Source organism: Toxotes jaculatrix, chromosome 14, assembly GCF_017976425.1.
Source record: "Toxotes jaculatrix isolate fToxJac2 chromosome 14, fToxJac2.pri, whole genome shotgun sequence".
In the NCBI taxonomy this organism is placed as follows: domain Eukaryota; kingdom Metazoa; phylum Chordata; class Actinopteri; family Toxotidae; genus Toxotes; species Toxotes jaculatrix.
In genome coordinates, this window is record NC_054407.1 from 9,769,702 (window position 1) to 9,789,071 (window position 19,370).

At 41.3% G+C, this 19,370-nt stretch overlaps 1 protein-coding gene across 2 annotated transcripts in view; it reads right to left on the reverse strand.

The window, feature by feature from the left end:
• Nucleotides 1-19,370, reverse strand: part of st3gal3b (ST3 beta-galactoside alpha-2,3-sialyltransferase 3b) — a 38,116-nt gene continuing 18,746 nt past the window's right edge. For both annotated transcript variants that reach the window (XM_041054457.1, XM_041054456.1), the window contains 6 exons: nt 17,973-18,036; nt 17,782-17,877; nt 17,449-17,635; nt 7,634-7,780; nt 5,518-5,664; nt 1-3,620 (listed from right to left, as the gene is read on the reverse strand). In XM_041054457.1, the coding sequence (XP_040910391.1) occupies nt 3,531-3,620; nt 5,518-5,664; nt 7,634-7,780; nt 17,449-17,635; nt 17,782-17,877; nt 17,973-18,036 (731 nt within the window). In that variant the 3' untranslated portion in view covers nt 1-3,530. The remainder of the gene's footprint in view (nt 3,621-5,517; nt 5,665-7,633; nt 7,781-17,448; nt 17,636-17,781; nt 17,878-17,972; nt 18,037-19,370) is intronic.

Sequence of the window (19,370 nt, forward strand, 5' to 3'; positions counted from 1 at the left end):
TGCATTACAAACTTATTTATTGAGTTGCAGAAAGCCATTTATGAAAATGAAAACAAACTGTAATACTTTCGATCACGTTGACTTCCCACTGATGATGGAATGTTTAAAAAAAAAAATCATTATAAAAAAAAGCATTATAAATATGAGCTAATACATTCTGCTTTGTAATGAAATGTCATTAGATGAGACGACTTGGGTCCAATTTGAATTTCAGTTTCAATTTGAACTCCTCCAGCATTCGTAAAGATTCAAAACCTACTGTAAGGGAAAAAAAAAACAGAAAAGAGAAAGGGTTCATTTCATTTCAACTAAGCATCTGCTTAGTCTCAAAGCTCTATAGACCATACTGGTGGCTTGATGTGTTTTAGCCCGCTGAGAACATATTGCACATATTTGAAATTATTAATGACCATTTTCCCCCAACGTACTATATAGATTCTAGATCACATATCTGCCTTTACACTGCACACACTGGTTTCAAAATATTTCAGTATATATACAGTTATCATGACATGGTGCTGTGGCAGTGAGCAGGGACCATTTTCAAACTCTCCTTGCTGGGGCGTTAAAGGATGTTCTATCATTCAAGCATTAAAGCGGTGCTCCATAAAGCTCAGGGATGGACAAGAGACAGATTAAAAAAACAAAGGCTGATCAAAATCGGAGCACAACAGGTTGAAATGTCCTGAGAATTAGTCCCTAGTGTGGATTAATTTAACACTGGATCCACTGCAACACTTCTCTTTTTGGGTAAAATTTGCACGGTGCCCCTTTAATAGTCAGCTGCCGGAAACCAGAGTATTGATGAGCTACGTTGCGAACAAACAATAAGCAACAATGCATCTATAAAATGAGTGAAGTGAATTTAGTCATTTCCTGCATTAAAACAGCTGTTGTTCAGAAGCCACCATTTGAAATACACTGGTCAACATGTAGTTTATGGGCTAAAACATAGCAACACCAGTACGGCCCTTTAAACCTCCCTACACTGTTTATAAGGTACATACAGTACAGATATGGAATGGACTGGCCCCAACTGATGTGTGTGGAGTGACCTGTCCTGACTTGGAACTGATCCTACATACCAAATCAGCTGTGGATACTTTCCTGCGTCAAACTCCGTGCTACAGTTTCCAGGTGATGAGGTGTAAGGCACTGAGCGCGCCTCATGATAGTGCAATGGTCAGCTGTTCCCTGTACACTAGCTCTCTCAAAAAAAAAAAAACCCCAACACAGTCCCAAAAAAGGCCTAGTTTTCCAAAATAATGATCCATTCCTTCAAACCCAGTGAAACTGTTCTGAAGGGACTGGGTAGGACATGCGGCTGCACGATCCCCGCAGTGTTTGTGGAAACGTAATCAAGAAAAGGAGCATGTGATGGAGCGATGTAACAGATGTAGCAACAGCAGTGTACTGGAAGTGAACCTGTATGAGTACACCGTACAGTAAATATACTTGCACTTCCAAAGAGAAAGTAGTGACATTAAATAGGTGAAAACTGTGTTGAATTGTTGTTTCACCAAAAGAAAAAAAAAAAACTTTTTAAAATGCACCATCACTAAATAAATCACAATTTGATGATAAAATGATGAGAAAAGGTGACAATCTTAAATTCTAACACTTTTTTTTTTGAAGGAAGGAAGAAAAAGAGAAGCCCAACCTTTGATTGTGTAACACTTAGTAACAGTTTCTACTGTCTCTTAAGCAGTAAATAAATACTGAATAACACGTGGCAAAATCGCCATCTGGAAAGTGCAAAGATCTGATCAGCACGTGATGTTAATTTATGACTGAGCCTGGCAATTATCACCTCACAGCTTTTAACAAATTTTATGAAATGACTTGTAAATGTAAGATGAATGATAGCCAGAAATAAAGGCCTACTAACATTTAACACTAAGCCAATAAAAAACAAAAAACAAAAAACAGATTCATCAGTGGATGCTGTCACATTTCTACTGCCACAAACTTAAAAGATGCAGTCACTGAGGAAGCACATGGTGGTGAAATCACAACACAAATTCAAACTTTTGTGTTTTCTCTGAATAAAAACAATGGAAAGCAGGCCTGCCTGTGACCAAAACATTGGGACTCTGTAACAAAATAAATTATTAAAATTAACCTAAAAACAAAATATATATATTTATATTCTACAATCCGAGATTCACCATTTACTGAAGAACAAGAACGTCTGCAGCAACAGGAAGTTGGGAAAGGGAAGCGACATACAGCCTCTGCTCTTGACCAGGACATGTTATTACAGTGCTGTATGCCTCTGCTTCAAGGCTAACAGCTGATGAAGTGATGAAGACAGTACCGTGACATGTATGAACCGAAAGGAGGAAGGATTTACAAAGAGACAACGAGGAGGAAGAAGAGGAGGAGAGAGATGCAGTGTCCAAATTTTACTTCAGGGTTCACCTGCTAAGGCTGCCTAACTTAAGAAAATAAAAGTCCAAAATTATTTGGATCAACCAAAATAATGACCATAGCTTTGTCCTAATGCATGCTTTCAATGGAATGTAGTGTAGAAAATCTTAAAAACTAAAATCAAGTGTTCAATTAAATCGAGTTTTAACTGAACACTTTCAAGTGATTTGTTTGTATTAGTTGTTCATTTTTTTTGTTTCTGCTGGCCTCTCGCCTGATGTGAGCAGTAACACGGTGATAACTAACTACCCAGTCACGAGAAAAACACTACGAACCACTCTGTGTAGAGCCAGCTTAACAAGCACCTGGTTACTGAGTCACAACATTAAACATTAATGTTAGTGTATTAAAGTGACACCAGTGTGTGGCAGGTGACTCTCTCTCTGATTTAGCTGCTGTCAATTGTTAAGTGTTAATTTTGGATCCTGCACAGATAGTTTAAAAAAAAAGTGAATGAATGAAAGGACAAATGGCAGGTGGAAGTGGGGGTGGGTGGGGGGTGCAGGGGCCGCTGCAGCTTGATAAAAAGCACAGTAAAAATCTTTGATATTTACACTGAGGAAAATGAATACATTCAGGCAGCATAAGGAGAGGAGTGCGACCTCTCCCCTGTACGAGGTACGTTTGGCACTGCTAATACTCGACCCATTCCTGCACAATCTCTGTGACAGTCCTCTTTTCACTCCTTTCTGTCTTTCTGTCCCTTCATCAAGTCACGCTAAACCCCTGCATGTCAAGATGTCACCTCTGCTCTTACTATGAAATCTTGCGACTCTTGGGGGTTTACAGTGGTAAACGTCAAAGGGTGGGGCTGGCGGAGCTTTTCTGCGACTGTCCTATGATGAGACAGTAACCAAGCAGATCCAGTCCTCCTCAGGGCACCTCGCCACCCCAAGTCTTTGGTTCAGAAGGCACATGTGTGCATCTCCCCACAGAAACCCTCCAGTATTTTAAATAATCTCCTCTGATATAAAAACCCCGGCAGTGTGCAGGCCACCCAGATTCTATGGGTTCTTTCTCCCCGGGTTGAGCCATATCCCAGCTTCCAGTTTTGTAGTCCTTTGGGAAAGGCAGAGGGAGACTGCGGGTGGGTTGTAAACTCAGATGCCATTGGTCAGGTCTGTGATGACGCTGCCCTTCACCAGCTTGCGGAGGAACTCCTTCTCCTTGGAAATGTTGTGTGTCCATGACTGCGGGAGAGCCAAATTCAGAGTCATACAACATTACAGCTTAAGTAGGAAGACAACCATACAGGCCATATTCAACGGTACCTATAATAAAAGCATTGTTCTGTGCAATAAGCCACAAGCCTGTGTGTTAGCTGGGGATTTTCATATTCCCAGTGTCTGTGCGTGTGGGTGTACATGTGTGCATTAATATGTGTAAAGCCACGCTGGGTCAGTTTTCCTCCCTGCTGTGCTATGAGGATTCAGTCCAGTGGGTTGACATGTAACCAGATCTGCTGGTTCCTGTGTGGTGCTTTGGGATGGAGAAACGAAGAAACAGCCAAAGAGCAAATGAAGGAGGCAAAGGGTGGAGGAAAAAAACATACAGGAGGGAATAGGATGAAAAAAAACAAAAAACAGAAAGCTAAGATGGGCCCTGCAAGACCCAGTTTAAGACTCTCCTCTGGGCTCTGGGCCTGTGGAGACCAACCACCTACCTCCACATTGTGATGGGTCACAACAGGGCACAATGAGCTACAGTTTTATTGGCACCAATAAAACTATTGTAGTCAAAAATCCTGTCACACTGACTTACAAACCCACACACACACACGCACACACATACACACACACACACACACACAGACGATGACCTGAAGAAGCAGGTATTTACTAACATTGTCTCTCTGCCATTTGGTGCTAGGCAGGTAGTTTACAGCGGGTTTTCATATTTGTATTTATTTATTTTTTTTGCTACTTATTATTTATTTATGCTATTTATTATCATCGTAAATCATAATTATATCAATTTTTGCCATCAGCATCCATTCAGCTAGGGAAGAAAAGCTCTTTCTCTAAAGCAGTGGAATAATATGAGGATGATTTCACGGCTCAGTGGCAGTGTGTTTCCAGAAAAATCAAACAACTGGGACTGGCAGTGGTTAAAGTGTTCCAAACAATAAAGCCAAAAGTATTCTCATTAATTAGCCATGTGTGGCTGATGATGACAATGTTGTGGATGATGATGATAATAAATGCCAAAGGTTCACTGGGAGTTTAGACAAAGGTTATCATCATACTGAGCTCATGGTTTATACCCGTCAGCGCATGGGTGACATCTTTGATTCCACTGAGTTTCAGTGTAAACACAGAGAGGAAGATGTGACCGATGGGGAGGAGAGAGGTCTCTCATGAGGGCGTTTAGAAAATGATTGTTCAGACCATGCACTAACAGTACACTATGTTGCTACAGTGAGTAACAAAAGACTAGAGCCACTTCAGGTGCATTGAAAGTTTTAGTTTTTACCACACAGGATATGACTTGAGTTTTTAATTTGTTTCAGTTTTACTTTTTCTAGTTTTAGCTTAGTTTAAAACATTTTTTTTTCTCCCCAGTGTCTTAAGTACTTTTGAGGCAGAGGGATAGAGCAGAAGTTCAAATGTTTATTTTATCATTAACACTGTGCCTCATTTAAACATACATTGTGTGACTAAGCAGATTGCACAGAGGAAATCTCCAGAGTTACTGAATAGGAATGTTTCAAGTGCTGAAATGTCTTTGGATGTAAATGCAAAAGCTGGGAGGACTTGAATTCGAGTACAGTTCTTAGACTAATATTACCATCAGTCTAAATAGTGAATGCTTTGTAGTGAATGTATTTTGGCTGTAAGCCATTTCAACTCCCCCTCAACCTCCACAGGACTGGTGGTCCCTCCTCATCACAGATTTCAGTTATTTGCTTCTTCATTTATTCTTTGGTGGTCAGAGCGGGTAGGGAGAAGCCAAAATATATCGTTCTTGTTAGCGTGGGCAGAATGTCACACCAAATTCCATTTAAAAATCGGATAATTTAAGAGCAACTGGATTATTTGATAAGGTTGTAGTGAAATAAGTGCTGTTTTCAGATGTTCAAACACTCACCTCTTTAATGGCAGACATCTTGACAGTCTCATAGTAGTGAAGAGGTGCGTGGGGAGTATTCATGTCATAGCCGAAACCTGCCACCGCCACCTCATCACAGTTATGCAGTGCCATCGTTATAGCGACTGTTCCTAAAGTTGGAATGTTCTGTAGTAAAAGCAGACATGGGCTGTCAGATCATTACAGTGTATACACATAGCAGGAACATTTGTCAATAAAAAATCATTTTGAATAACACAGCAATTAATATAGGCTAAAAACATGTGCAGTATCACCATTTCAGGCCAGTTCTGAGACACTAGTTCAGAGACAGATGTCCACTCCCTCTCATGTATCTGCTTCCCTCCCTCCTTTATACCTCTGTCTTTGTTCTGCTCCACTGCCGCTAACTGACTTTGAGCACTTGGTGATTAACTATTACCTTTAAGACACGACCCCTGCAGACCCCTGCTACGACACAGTGATCTACAGGGTTGAACTGTGCTTCCTAACTGCCCTGGGCTGCCAGAGATCTGGGGGGTATAGGGGCTGTGTGTGTGATTGTGTGTGTGGATGTTGGACAACAAGAAAGAGGAAAAAAGTGTGTGTGTGTGTGTTGGAAGAAAAAAAAAAAGCAGGTCCAGAAGAAAGAGTGGAGGGAGGCCCCATTTAAACCATTACCCTGATTTGCAGCCCTCAGGGTAGGTGGAGCTGAACCAGCAGCTGGCCAACCCCCTACTGTGTGTTCTAATACAGATTAATTTACACACACTCGCATACACACTCAACATAAACACTCGTATGACAAATAGACCTCCTCATTAATTTTCACGTACATAAACATACACTCTGATAGTCAGAGGAGGGACAGGAAAGTGTTCAAGGGAAAAAATGTGCCAAATCATACAGCTCTGCAGCTTGCATTGTATGAGACAGCACTGCAGACACAAACACAAATGACCAAGCACACGATCCCTCTTTCACACACACACAGGCCAGATGCCCACATGTTGAACACATGTTGCAGAGGGGAGTTCATGTAGGGGTGTTCTGGTGGCCCCAGAGGGCAGAGCTATAGTGATACATGTACACTCCTCATTTTTCTAACAATATTCACTCTCTACCTGCCAACAGATCACACAAACAGTAACTGCGTACTCAAACACAGAGCAGTGTTTAAGTTGCTCTGTGGGGTGTTCAGTTTCCATTTTTCTGCTCTGTACCCTGGTTGGTAGCCACCAACTCAAATCTGTTCACTTTATTTCTCTAACAATGTCTCCGGTCAAGGCCTGATAAAGCAGTCTCAGGTCCAGACAAACATGATTCACTTTCCCATTCAAGTCAATGGGAAAGCAGTCTCCCACTGTACATCAACTTATAACATCAAATTAAAATAACAGAGTACTGTTGAATTTAGACTGAACAAGGGCTCCGGCAGGTATCCAGCATCTTGGTAATGTCAACAGTGAGAAATTGTTTGGTATTTCCTCTTAATCTACTTTCTTTCTCCATATTTATATTGTGAAATCTGGTGGAGGTACAGTCCTCTTTTGAGGTAAAGAAAGCCTGAAATGAAGTGTAGATCACATATTGTGAAACTAAAAAATAAAAAGTAGCCTGGAACCCATATCCATGATACCTTAAAGGACTTTTGTATTTTTTCTTTCATCAGTTATTAAATAACAGACTATTGTACAAAGTAGGGGATACTTCTGTTGCCCCCCCCCAACCTTGGCGTCAGTACTGATGTGTGTGTAGAATATTAAAGTAATCAATTAACAAAATACTTGTTTGGTGAAGCCCAAGTCTGAACTGATTCAACCAGCATCCAGTCTTTTCTGTTTTCCAGTTGAAAAAGTCCATCCAAGTGCTTGGTGTATGCCATTTTTTGACAGTTCTGTCATACTTTAATTGTCAACTCTTAAATCACATTAAATGAGAGATAACTTCTGCCTTTGCTTCTTTCTGTTTCTAATTAAATCCCTGACTCCCTGCACAGGATTCCATAAAAACGTGCTAACTAAATTTGCTAAAGATGCTCATCAGCGCACTGTTAAAAGAATATTCTCAGCAAAAAATTAAAAGTGCACCTGCAATGCTGTAGGTATGGAAAGTCCTGACACTGTGTGTGTCTTACCCCTTTGCCCATGAGGCCATTGTTGAAGGGCAGGCCAATGAACTGGAAGGCAGCTTCCTGGATGAAGTAGGGATTCAGGATTCTCATCTCGCTCGGCTTCCGAGGCACATAGTGAGCCACTGACTTCCAAAACCCCTCTGTACCCCTCTGAGGAAACAAAAACAGAAAAAAAGGGAGGAAAAACAGAAAAATAGTACATTAGTAATAAATACTGGACTGTTTTTTCTCTGTAAGCTCAGAGTCATGAGCAATAAACACAAAACTAACATTCACATGATAACACCTCCATTGCGGACAGGTACCCGTGATTTACCACTCCCAACATCAAAGTGAGATTATCCTCAGTAACACTGACATAAAACACAGAAGCCAACCAGAAGCCAGACCCCAACTAGTACTGATTAGGGAAATGGCTTTGGGCCTTTAATGGATGGAGTCAGGGTGAGGGGCTCGCAGGACATCAGTAATTATGAACGCTGGTAGGAGGAGAGTCTAGCAGTGGGTGAGGGGTGCGGCTGCCCTAAAGTACTGAGAATCCATCACTTTGAAGTCTTTCTTTTCCAACTTTCAGCTGTTGTTAGTATTTCTCACAATAACAGCAGATACAAGTATTACATGATTTTAATTTGGAGAACAATGGCTGCAAAGTCAACCCTGATTTGTTGTTAGACGTGCAGTTGAGAAATCACTAACCCCAAAACAGTTTTGCCAGCCAACATCCGAGGTTAAATATGGCATTTGACAGGAAATGGTTCAAATCACACCTTGACCTGAGGGTGTGCTGCGAGACCTCGGGTCTTTTTACACAAGGCAATCATCATCAGTCGCTAGGGCAGCCTGTCAGACAGGCCTGCAGGACCACCTGAATAAAATTATGTAATGAAACGCACTTGCTCAACTCAGTCATACCAGAACAGCCACTGAATAGTAAGATACTGAGAGACACAATCACAAAAAAGTACCCTTTAAAATTTTAGACTAATAAAAATGCAAGTAGATACGTAAGAGGTCTAATCTAAATTAGACCTCTTACAAATCACTCCCCTTTATAGCATTACTTTAAATGATAAACTAAATGAAAGTGTAACAAACTAGCTGTGCGTGATTGACTTGCTTGACAATGTGACTTCCTAAAAGGCATGAAGCCAATACGGTCAGCAGATGAAAATGGGAATCACCTGTTCAAATAGTCAAGCACCCGCCCCGGCTGCCTTTGATACAGCAATCCATGACTGTGTGTGTGTGTGTGTGTGTTTGTGGGTGTTTGTGTGTGTTGGCAGAGGCAGTAGCAACAAGTCTGCTGGCTTTGTGGCTTCAACAGTGGCGGCTCTTTTTGAGCGTGGGCCCAGCTCTGTGCCTTCGGCAAGCTGCAACAGGAACAGCAGCTCATCTCTCCTGTCAACACAGCTTGTGTTTGCCAGGAATCTATTTAGCAGCGCTGTTTGGATGTGTGCGTGTCTGTGTACGCTGAATAAAGACAGTGATGCATTTTTTTCTTTATCCTAGGAAGGAGAGAAGCTAATGACACACAACACACACCCCTCACTTTACACAGCTATGACCTGACATGTACACAGACACAAATGTGATGGGGTGGGGATCTCTTTGAAGATATTCAGACAAGTACAGGTGGCTTTGGCAAATCTAAGAGCAATTAGTATGGAAGGATTCAGGTCTGCTGGGAAGGAGGGGGTGGCGGGGGCTATGAGTTTAGGAATGTGCGAAGCTGCTTACATTGTAAGGTCTCCACCACCTCCAGCAGTTAAGATGGTCAGGAAAAGTTAACGATAACACTCAAGCCTCCTCAGATGGCTCATTTAGCTCTCAAACTACTCCAGAGGAGCTGGAAAGTGACAGCAATGAAGACTGCATTTCTGGGCTGCTACTGGATATGAATGTTAAAATATGTGACTTTGATACAAGGTGAGCTTCATTAAGAAGTCAAGGCTTATCTAGGTTAATAAAAGTTAAAAGCGAGACAACACTCACTGCTGAAAATCACTATCAGCACTATGAGTGGTGACCGCTGCTGCAGACGCACTCAAAGCTGTTTCAAATGACATTCAAGGAACAGGATGTAGCTTCCATTGTGGGCTGACCACTGACCTGTGTGAATGTGGATTAGTTTGTCAAGAGAAACAGCGCTGTGTCAGTAGCACTTGAACACTGGCAGCAAAGGACGCTGCAGAGTGGGCCTACCCCACTTCCTCACCAAGCCCTGACACACACACATGTTCAAAGGTGGACAGAAGAGTGTACCTTGGCTGGTTAGGCTGTCACTGGGCTGTGGTCAGAGAGGAAATGGCTGTTTTCCTTCTCCTGCGACAGCTTTATGGTTAAATTGGTCCAGATTATTAGATTTAAGTGTGTGCACAAGGCTGCGTGCTCCACTGAAACACCTGTTAAAACAAACTTGAACTTGGAGACTTAACGGGTTGCAATGCAAGGAAAGCGATGGTAGAGAGGTTAACATCCCTGAGTCCGAAGAAGGTAAAGTGAGGGCCAAACAGTTCCACTAACATTAGTATTAAGTTTCCAGGCAAATTCAGGGCAAAATTTAAACAAATTTCTGGAAAATGTAAATTTATGTGCATTTTTATCCACATCCAGAAAAACAGTAGGTGGCGCTGATTTGTCAGTTGGATGCCATTAAATCATTGCAGAAGAAGAGGGTGCAAAGAGATGATGTAATTAAGAGTGCCAGTCAAGCCTCAAACGACGGGAGACAACGGGAAAAACATGTTGGTAATGCTTGATGCATTAATGTGAGAAAGGATACCTCATTGTGCCACACATATCTGATGTTTTCAGCTGTCGTGCTTTGCTTTAATCAATACATCTTTCTTTCTACTTCTGCCAAGTGTAAAACCTCTCTCATAATATTTCAACTTTTTTTCTTGAGTTTCCACTAAGGTTATTTTAATAATTGAAATTGAAAATGCTCCTAAAAGTACTCTGGTAACCAAACGGTTACAGAACATGCCACATAAACGCAACATAAATGCTTCAATGCCGACTAGGGACCTCTGTTATGTGTCACACCTCTTCTCTCTTTTTCCCCCATGTTTCCTATCTGCCTCCAAAATGATCTTTAAAAAATAAAACAGGTGGATGGAAATGCACTTACTGGCTATCAGAGGTTGACAACTATTTACTTCTTAATGGGCATCTTGATTTTGAAGTATTCATGAGCCCTGAATAGAAAATAAAGTTACATTCTTTTTAGCCACACAAATGTGTCTTGGAGACATTATGCATTTTTAGGACAACATATTTTTATACTTTATGTAGCCTGTTGGCATTATCATGATGATTCTTACTGTAGGTGCTGAGACTTTATTTACACCAAGCTGAGAATTAAAACATTTCAGCATCTTCCAGCCTATAAGAGTAATCTTTGCACTGCACATGTCGAGTACAACATACCAAGTGGGGGTTAAGGACTGTGCTGGAGATGAGTCTGTTGCCATAATCTCAGAGGCAGCCTTAATAAGAGCCTGGCATTGTCCGGATGCTGACAGTTCTTGGCAGTGCTTCTGAGAATATGAGTCAATGAAGAGGAAAAATAGTTCTGATGAATGACACATAAGAAAAGAACAGTCTCAGTCCCTTGCTTCACATTAAGACATTTAACAGAGCCTGACTAACCCAGGTAAGGCACACTGACATGAGCAAACTCATACTTAGCAGGTGACTGAATTGTCCAAGAAAAGGTCCCAAATCATCATCAAAGTACAAAACATAACGCTCACAAGTTTAGAACAAGTCTCAGACCTCAGAGAAGCTGAGGTTTAGGCTGGTTGAGCGAGTTTAAAAGCTACAATCCTAACTGCAGTAAACATGGTTTCCCACACATAACAACAAGCTGAGAAGTCGGGTTGTATACCTGTGCTTGTACATGAATACTGAAGTCAGTGAAGACTGTGAAATGTATTAGTGATGATTCTTTTACATTACTGTTGATGTATTTTCGAGTAGACCACAATACCATAAAAACACTGCCTCTTCATGTCAGTGTTGTCGACTACATCAGAAGCTTTGCAAAGGCTATGTGTATTTGTCTTGTAATTTCACAGCTGTAGGAAAATCCCAGCTATACAAACCAACACCAAAGGAGCTTAAAGCACAAGATTAGAGGAAGACAATGTCAGAGGGCGAGGAGAGGAACCACTGTAAGCCAAGAGAAGTGACGGATCAAACAGATGGAAAAAGTGATGTGGACCGAGAGATAGAGACCGTTCAGAACGGTGACAAAAGGAGCGCTAAAATGGAAAATGTACAACTTTCTAAATATGTGAAAATTACCACCTTAGGATCTGTTTGCATGCATCTGTTTTCAAAACATCTAGGTCCAATAAAGGTCATGAACAAAAGCAATAAAAATATCAGAAAACTAACTATGAGTTAGTGAGGGCAAAATACTTGAGACATGAATCCATTTCCAATTGCATAAAACTGAAAATACACCTCATTTGCACTTCACTCCATAAACGTAAAAATGCCCAAATAAGAAACAGCTTGGTTTAAAGAGTTGCGTTTACAGTTTTCAGTGTGGTTTGGTTTCAGTGTGGCTTTAAACGCAAGCCAATGAAACTTAACTCACCATTAAAATAAAACGTTTCTCTGTGTTGAATGAAGCAGACGCTTCAGTTTATAGCTCCCGAGAGACTGAGTGAAATATGCAGACATCAGGAGCACTGAATGGGAGTGTAATACAAGGGGAAATAGAGAAGCCAGACCATCTTGCCTAATTTCAACCTGCACGTGAGAATTGTCCACAATAATCTCGTAGTACAGATGGAATGACAAGTGTCCTTCCTTCCTTGATAGTCAAGGATCACACAGTTTGGCTCTATCTGGGCCTGTCAGTCCCGTAATTTGTTGTGTGAGGATGTGGTTGTGTTTGATGTTTATGGAGAGGACGAGTCGAACGAGGTGGACTGGGTTCCGGAAGGGAGACTTAAGGCAATCTAGAAACAAAAACCACAGGCCCCAAACTGCTAACGATCACAATTAAGGTTGTCTGGAGGTCATTAGCACTGTGTACATGTTGAACCTTTGAGTTTACAAGTTGCCATGTCTCACCACTGAAGAGGGACCGTTTCAGAAAGAATGTTTGAAAGGGAAATGGCGAAGTGCACAACAGGGGGATTATGGGTTCTTAGATCCACAGAGGTAAAATTCTGGACAGCTTTGGTTATTTTATTCACTTTCGCGTGCCAGGAATCTGAAGCATTCACCAATTTGCCTCTGCTTTTCTTGACGCATTCTACGACCTCTGCCCTCATTGAGGTCACGGAGGTTTCTCTTTTCCTCTGAGGTTTTCCACTGTGTGAAACCCTTGTCTCCACACTCCCATGACGACAAATGCGAAAATAGTGCCAACACTTGACAACACTGTGACCCTGAGGACTTGTATGTGCAGTGTGGCCTCTGGCTATTAACAGGAGACACCTTGGGGGATCACACGGCTACCGCTGCTGGCAGGACCAGCTGGTATCTGGCTAAAAAACAAATTAGTCTTTCTTTTGACCTATTTTGACATGTCAAAGTCCTCCTTAAGCTTGCATAAATACTCAATTACCCAACATCCATCGCATGACAACATACTACTAAAGGAAGCCAGAGTGCGGGTCTGAGTGTTAATCATTGCAGGCTAGGTAGGTGACTCATTTTCGAAACACAACACTCATGGTAATCAGTGACATCCGGACACTATGTTAGTCACTTGGTTCATGTTCAGAATCCATGTTTACAAGTATGTAAATGTTTATGAATGCATGTATGCATGCTACTTTGAGCTTCTGCACAGATGTTTGGGCTTAAAAAAAAAAAGAGCCATATAGCTGTTATTTCTGTGCCACAGAGCACTCTTAGTGGTAGAGTTACAATAAACTTTTTTGGCGAAAGTGACTGCCCTATAAACTGGAAAAACCTGGGGCATTACACAGAGCAGAACAATAGATAATACTTCCTAACAATACTTCCAGCCAGAGGGAGTTCCTTTTGAAGTTTGTCTGTACTATTATTTTTATTATTATTATCAGTGATTCCTCGCACACTCAATTTGTGGTAGATGAGCTGTGCGATGTTTTTAAAATACTGGCTGAACTGCAATATTTTGATACTTCTGAGTAAGAACCCCTGGCTGTATTTCTATTAAAGGAGAAGTACTCTCTTCCTTAAATTGTCTCCATCCATCATTTATCTCTCTGGCCTGTAGAGAGGCAGGGAAAGCTCCTGTAAACAAACAGGAGAGATAGAACACCGACACTCCACCTTCGAATCCCGTGTTTACCACCGGCTGTATATCCTTCACTGGCTCTGTTTGAAAATATCCCTGCATATACAAACAACTGCGGCTGTGTGTGTATGAACCGTGAGTGTGCGCTGTGCATGAGGGCAAAAATCAAAACTAGACAGATAGGGGGGGATATACCAACAATCGGGGAAATCGTGTTTGAGCACATTTGTAAACTGCATGTAACGGGGCAATCAACCAGGCTGCTGCATATGTGGGGTCAGACTTTCAAATCTGAGTTGTAATCACGTATACCTGCGGTAGTGAGGGATTAGGGAAGTCGGAAGCCTTGTGATGCGGCAGTACTGTAATTGTAGATTGTAGCAGAAGGCTTCACTGATCTAAAATGCGAGACACAGACAGAATGAGAACTGTCTGCAAGCTGAAGATCTCCTCTGGACCAAGGTCAAGTTTTTAAATCTAGACTTGGTCTAAATTTTACCCTGAAGTTTATGACTGTGTGCGCGTGTGTGTGAGTGAGTGGGAGGCGATGTGTGTGTGTGTGTGTTTGTGAGAGTGTACAAAACACTAAATAACAGATTGGGAAATTGCCTCGCTAATTTGTATTCTGTTCAGTCATCCAAGACTGCGCTGTAGGCATTTGAAAAGCCACAATAGCGCAGGATAGTCAAGCACGCTGACCACCGGCTAGATGAGTCACTTGCGGCTGCACTACAACTGTGTACCACCCACTAACCTTTCAAAGAGGAGGATGCAGAGAGACACTTGCTTTCATAACCGCAGAAGGAGAGTGAAAAGGTTTTGCAAACCTTCCAGCTGTGAGTGTGCAGGTTACACAAAGAAATCCCCTGCACGACCAACAGATGTAAAAGCTCCCAATGGACAGATGTCCATAGTTATAATACGCCTTAGTCTCAGATGAACCAAATGGATAGAGCGAAAAGAGAGGGAAGCTCGCTGGTGAATATCCTATAGTGTGCAGTATCACTCTCTGAACCAAATGTCTCTGACAGACGCATTTTAGTTGCATTAGTGGAAAAAAACAAAAAACATTTATGAGTTAGTGTTATTGGAAATGTGGTCCTGAGTTCACAGATGGCACATGTGCATACACACATAAACACCTCTTTGTGTTTATGTTTCCACTGCATTTGTCTAATGTGGGTGTGAGTCAGATACAATGAAGCTAGGATACCAGTCTATTAACAGGAACTTCAGTTCCTTTCATGTTGTTGCTAAGACTTAAAATCCACTAGTACACAGATATTGTTGCTATGGAAACACAAAGTAGCTAACTGTGCGCTACATGCCATCTACATGCCATCTTTGTGTGTCCTCCTAAAGTGAAAGTAAAGTCATATTCAATAGGCAGGAATTCAAAATCATAATGGGTGTGATGGGTAAATAACACGCCTTTAAATAAGTACATAAATGCTACAGTAAATGAAGTTAGTCAATTCAAATTCAATAAAGTTGACTAAAGGGAGGGGAGACATTCAGTGGGTCAGAAACCTTCTAGACACACCAACTTACTCTAGTAACGCCAAACAACACCAAGAGTCTAAGGCACAACAGCAGGCGCTGATGAGCACAGATTCCTACTAGTAAAGCTAAAATTGCTTTTGGATCTTTTTGGAATCAAAGTCCATGCACATGATATGTTACACTGATGTCTATTTATGAGCTTCAGTGCCAAAAACTAATTCCAGTGAGCTCAGTCGGCCATTATAGTGGAATAAATTGCCCAGGAAACATTTTCAGACAGTGATATGCAGTATTTATGTGATAGTAAATCAACTACTGGAGATGTATAAAAACAGACTAAAAGACTAAAGACTGTCCAGAGGTCAAACACGGGTCTTTGCACATCTGTCAGTTCTCTTCTTCCATATTATCATCAAGGCTTGGACCAAAAGACACTGATGATTTTTTCTTTTTGTTCCCTGATTTTTAACCCACGGGAAACATTCTTCCTTCCTCAGCAGATCAAAGACGGCTGAGTCAGATGCCAGGGGCCAGATCAATTATCCCAGGCAGCCATTTCCACTGTCCTCTCCCTCTGACACACCAGAAAAATCTGGGCCCTATCAAAGGCTGAAGGGGCCATCAGCCAGCCAAGCAGACTATTTTCCTCCATTTTACTTTACCGTTACCTTCCACTGCTCATTTTCTTTTCCCCAGCTATTATCCCTTTACCCTATTTAACTTTATCCTTTCCATCTATCTTTCCTTTATTCTCTCATCCTTTAATCCAAATTCACACCATTACTTAGTTTCAGCTTGCAATTTTATGTCCTTTCGGTGCCCCATTATAAACGTATCGTCCTTTCCTCTTTTCTTTTATTCCCCATTTTCTCACTCATGACTCTTGTCCTCTGGTTCCTGAAAGTCACACAGCTGTGGTGGAAAATGAAATAGGTTTTCCCTATTAGAGGGAAAAATTCTGCACCGAAAATGAGAAAATAAAATCTGGAGTTAGTCACAGTACAGTATGAAATTACATGAAGCAAAAGATCTTCTACAAATCTTTAAAGCTCCATGCTTTGGAAAATGGTCAACAATGATGTGAAGTAATAATTATTTGTAGTTAGAACATATTTTTTTTAAATGGAATGGCCCTTTAAATACCACTACCTTTTATCTGAATGAGTATGTAATGAGCTCTCACTAAGAGCTCCCATTGTCCTGGAGCTGAATGGCCTCACAAAAAAAAAAAAAAATCTCAGCAATACTAGAGACTGTTCACAAAGAACTGAATGAAAGTGCTTACGAGAGCTTTTTTAGTGGCAAAGGCTATAACGTAGGGGGCACAGGGGCCTTTAAATGAATACTATCTATAATACCTTAGGAGATAAGGAAGAGTCTGTTCTGTCATTCAGTCTGTGATTAAGAGGACAATTCACAGCCCGTCACTTAACTCTGCCAAATCATGATGTTTTGAAGGACGCCCTAAAGATCTGTCATGTAGTATATTAATTCATAATTACTAGTGCGGAGTGAGAGAACAGCTTAATTGGAGAGCAACATAATTCAGGAGAAAATGGGAATGTAGCATGAGGGAAATTCATTCTCTTATAAGAGACAGAAGAAAAAATATTTTCTGTAGTTGTCATTGGTTTTTCTCAAATGTCATTTCCATGTTAAGCATTTAAAACATCTAAAACATCCATACTATACAGCACAGATTCATGTTGTCCTCTTAATCCTTTACTAGAGTGGCTTACATTTCCACAGAAAGGAATGTCCAGAATGTGTTCCGAGGTTAGACTGCTATGTTCTACTAAAAAAAAAAAAAAAAAAACACACACACATAATTCAGATATCCAGACACATTTAGACACTCGCAGAAGTAAAAATTCAACTTCTAAGTGGTTCTAGAGCTGAGTTTTGTTGAGCAGCAGACACTTTTCTCATTTTCAGCTCTTTGAACACCCACTCAAGTGTCTCGGATTTTTCTCCAATGAGTCGTCATCCCATTATCTGTTAGCGTGTGTGCGTGTTAAAAATTGTTGATTTTCACTTTCATTCCTTAATGATTTTAATGCGTCCTCACCAGTTTCTCCCCGAAGACCATCTGTTTGAGCCACTTGAAATCCTGTGGTTTGAAAGCAGAAAAAACAAAAAGGGAATCTTTTTCATAGTTTTCAGGCTTCTGGATCGCTCCCTCTGGATAGGTGATTCTCATGGTGGTTTTGGTCCCAACGTCTTTGCCATAGCCGCTTACTGGTGCTTCATTCAACCTGCCAGCACAAAAAAAAAAGAGGCTTAGTGAGTGCCCGTAAGGAAGAGTCCATAAGGTCCATGACACAGAAATTACAGAATCTCAGATGTTATTTATAGTTAAGTTGTAATCATAGTGTTGTGTGTCTTAAAGTGATAGTCTCACCTCACTACAACATCATAGTCATCTATACGGGAGCCCAGAGACTTGTTGAACAGGATACCCCCATTGCCCACGATGATGCATTTTTTACAGTTGAGACTGGAAGGCAGGAGGGTCACAGGTTAGTAACATTAAGAACTGTTGGACGGACAGAACAGGACTTCCTGTTGATGCAGGTGAGTGGCGGTAATTACTTGTCCAGCTCGTCTCCAAGTCCGTAATTTTTGGTGGCACTTAAAATGTTGTCGATGATTCTCTCTGCAGAGGGAAAAAAAAAGAAACAATCACCATGAGAAGGACAATGAAGGATGCATTACGTTGTCACCTACACTGTACTGCAGTACACTATATCAAAAAATTACTGCATACATAAGCATATTGTGTAGCTTATTTTATTTCCCAGAGCAGATTGCAGAAAAATACATTGGGGGATAATTGCTTTCTTGGCAATGAAAGGATGTTGGCTTCATATCACTAGTGTCAAATTCTCTACATTCAAGATACCGTACCACATACTCAGGCATCAAAAAACATATTGTTATTGTCAGGGTTAGCCATGTTAAGTGCTCACTCCTTATAGAGCAGTTTAACATCACAGATTAGATGTTCTCTAATAGTGAAAATGATATATTTGAAAAGCCAGGACTGAGGGAACTGCTCCTTCAGAAGATGTATAAACTGCCGAAAGCGCCAACATACCACCAGAGATATAGCAATCTAGGTGGTCTTAAGACAGTTGGAGGAGAGAACACCTCTCTCCGTTTACTCAGTCGCAGATAAGGAACGACCAATCAACCATCAGGAACAGTGGTGATGGAAGAAAACGGAGAGGAGTGAATCTGGGAGAAACAGACATACAGGGTTCAGGATGGTATGCGTGTGTATGTAGAAACTCTCCCATAAAAGCACTCAGAGAGGAATGCTGTTTTCAAACACGCACATTCTGCTGGTTAAGTGGGCGATGTTGAGCTTGTCTCCCTGCGTGGCCAGCACCCCTCTGATCGCAGGGTGAGAAACGGGGATGTTTAGCCATAGCGCGCATTCCTGCCATGTTCTACAGGGCATTGTGCTGGAGTCATGCTTCCAATGTTAGATATTGCATTTATTTCTCTCCCCTCTTGACCATTTTTAGGCCTCACATACTTGTAATAGAGCAATCATAACATCCCAAATGTGCAGATTCCATTACAGCTGCTACTATCTTTATTTCGAGTTACCTTTGTAGTAATGCAGAGGCACCATAGAGGAACTACATAGATTATACTACAATGATGACTAGCATTCCTTTATTTGCATCCTATATGGAAAAAAACACAGTTCCCCTGCATCACAGTTAAGAAATGAGTGGCATTTTCATTGCCCTCTCCTCTTTAAGTAATATAATCACCATACTGCACATAGTATGCATGGGGGGGGGGGGGGGGGGGGGCAAGAGAAACAGAAAAAGCGAGAGTAAAAGGAAGAGGGGAAGGGGGAGAATGAGAGAGTTTAGACTGGAGCCTCAAAGCAGTTTGTGAGACATATTACAGCCTCATTCACCCTGGCTAACGATCCTAATGATTAACCTGCTGAGGAGAGGAGAGCAGAGCAAC